Source organism: Geospiza fortis, unplaced genomic scaffold (genome assembly GCF_000277835.1).
Source record: "Geospiza fortis unplaced genomic scaffold, GeoFor_1.0 scaffold1828, whole genome shotgun sequence".
NCBI lineage: Eukaryota > Metazoa > Chordata > Aves > Passeriformes > Thraupidae > Geospiza > Geospiza fortis.
In genome coordinates, this window is record NW_005054734.1 from 49,445 (window position 1) to 50,009 (window position 565).

The window sequence follows — 565 nt, forward strand, 5'->3', positions numbered from 1 at the left end:
TGGGGTCACTGGGGGGGAACTGGGATCACTGGGAGCAGCCAGGAACTCTTGGGAAGATCAGGGATTGCTCAGGTCAGTTGGGATCACTGGGGAAAAACCGAGATTATGTGGGAACAGCTCATTTTGGGACAGTCGGGATCACTCGGGAAGCTCTGGGATCACTCAGGCCAGTCGGGATCAGCCAAGATCGCTGCCCCCAGCTCCGGGGGCCGGGCAGCTCCCCACGATGTCCCCGAACCAAAGCCACCCCCGGGAGCCACCACCCAGCCCTTCCCAAGAGGCATCCGCAGTGCTCCCCAGTCCCCGAGCAGTGCCAGGGCTGGGGTCACGGTTGGATGGGGAATGGGCTCAGGCACGGCTCAGGGATGGATCAGGAGCATGGAGACCCCTCCCGAGTTCTCTCTAACCCCGATCTCTCCTGCAGGGTAACCCCGGACCCCCAGGACCGCCCGGCTCCGCGGGCAAGGACGGCCCCAAGGGCGCGCGGGGCGACGCGGGACCCCCGGGCCGAGCGGGGGACCCGGGGCTGCAGGGCCCCGCCGGCCCTCCCGGCGAGAAGGGCGAG

General features: G+C 68.0%; 1 protein-coding gene across 1 annotated transcript in view; it reads left to right on the plus strand.

The window, feature by feature from the left end:
• Positions 1 to 565, plus strand: part of LOC102031754 (collagen alpha-1(II) chain) — a gene marked incomplete at its 5' end in the record, with an annotated part of 17,477 nt that overhangs the window by 11,669 nt on the left and 5,243 nt on the right. Inside the window, one exon of the mRNA XM_031065309.1 lies at positions 246 to 425. Within this exon, the coding sequence (XP_030921169.1) occupies positions 246 to 425 (180 nt within the window). The remainder of the gene's footprint in view (positions 1 to 245; positions 426 to 565) is intronic.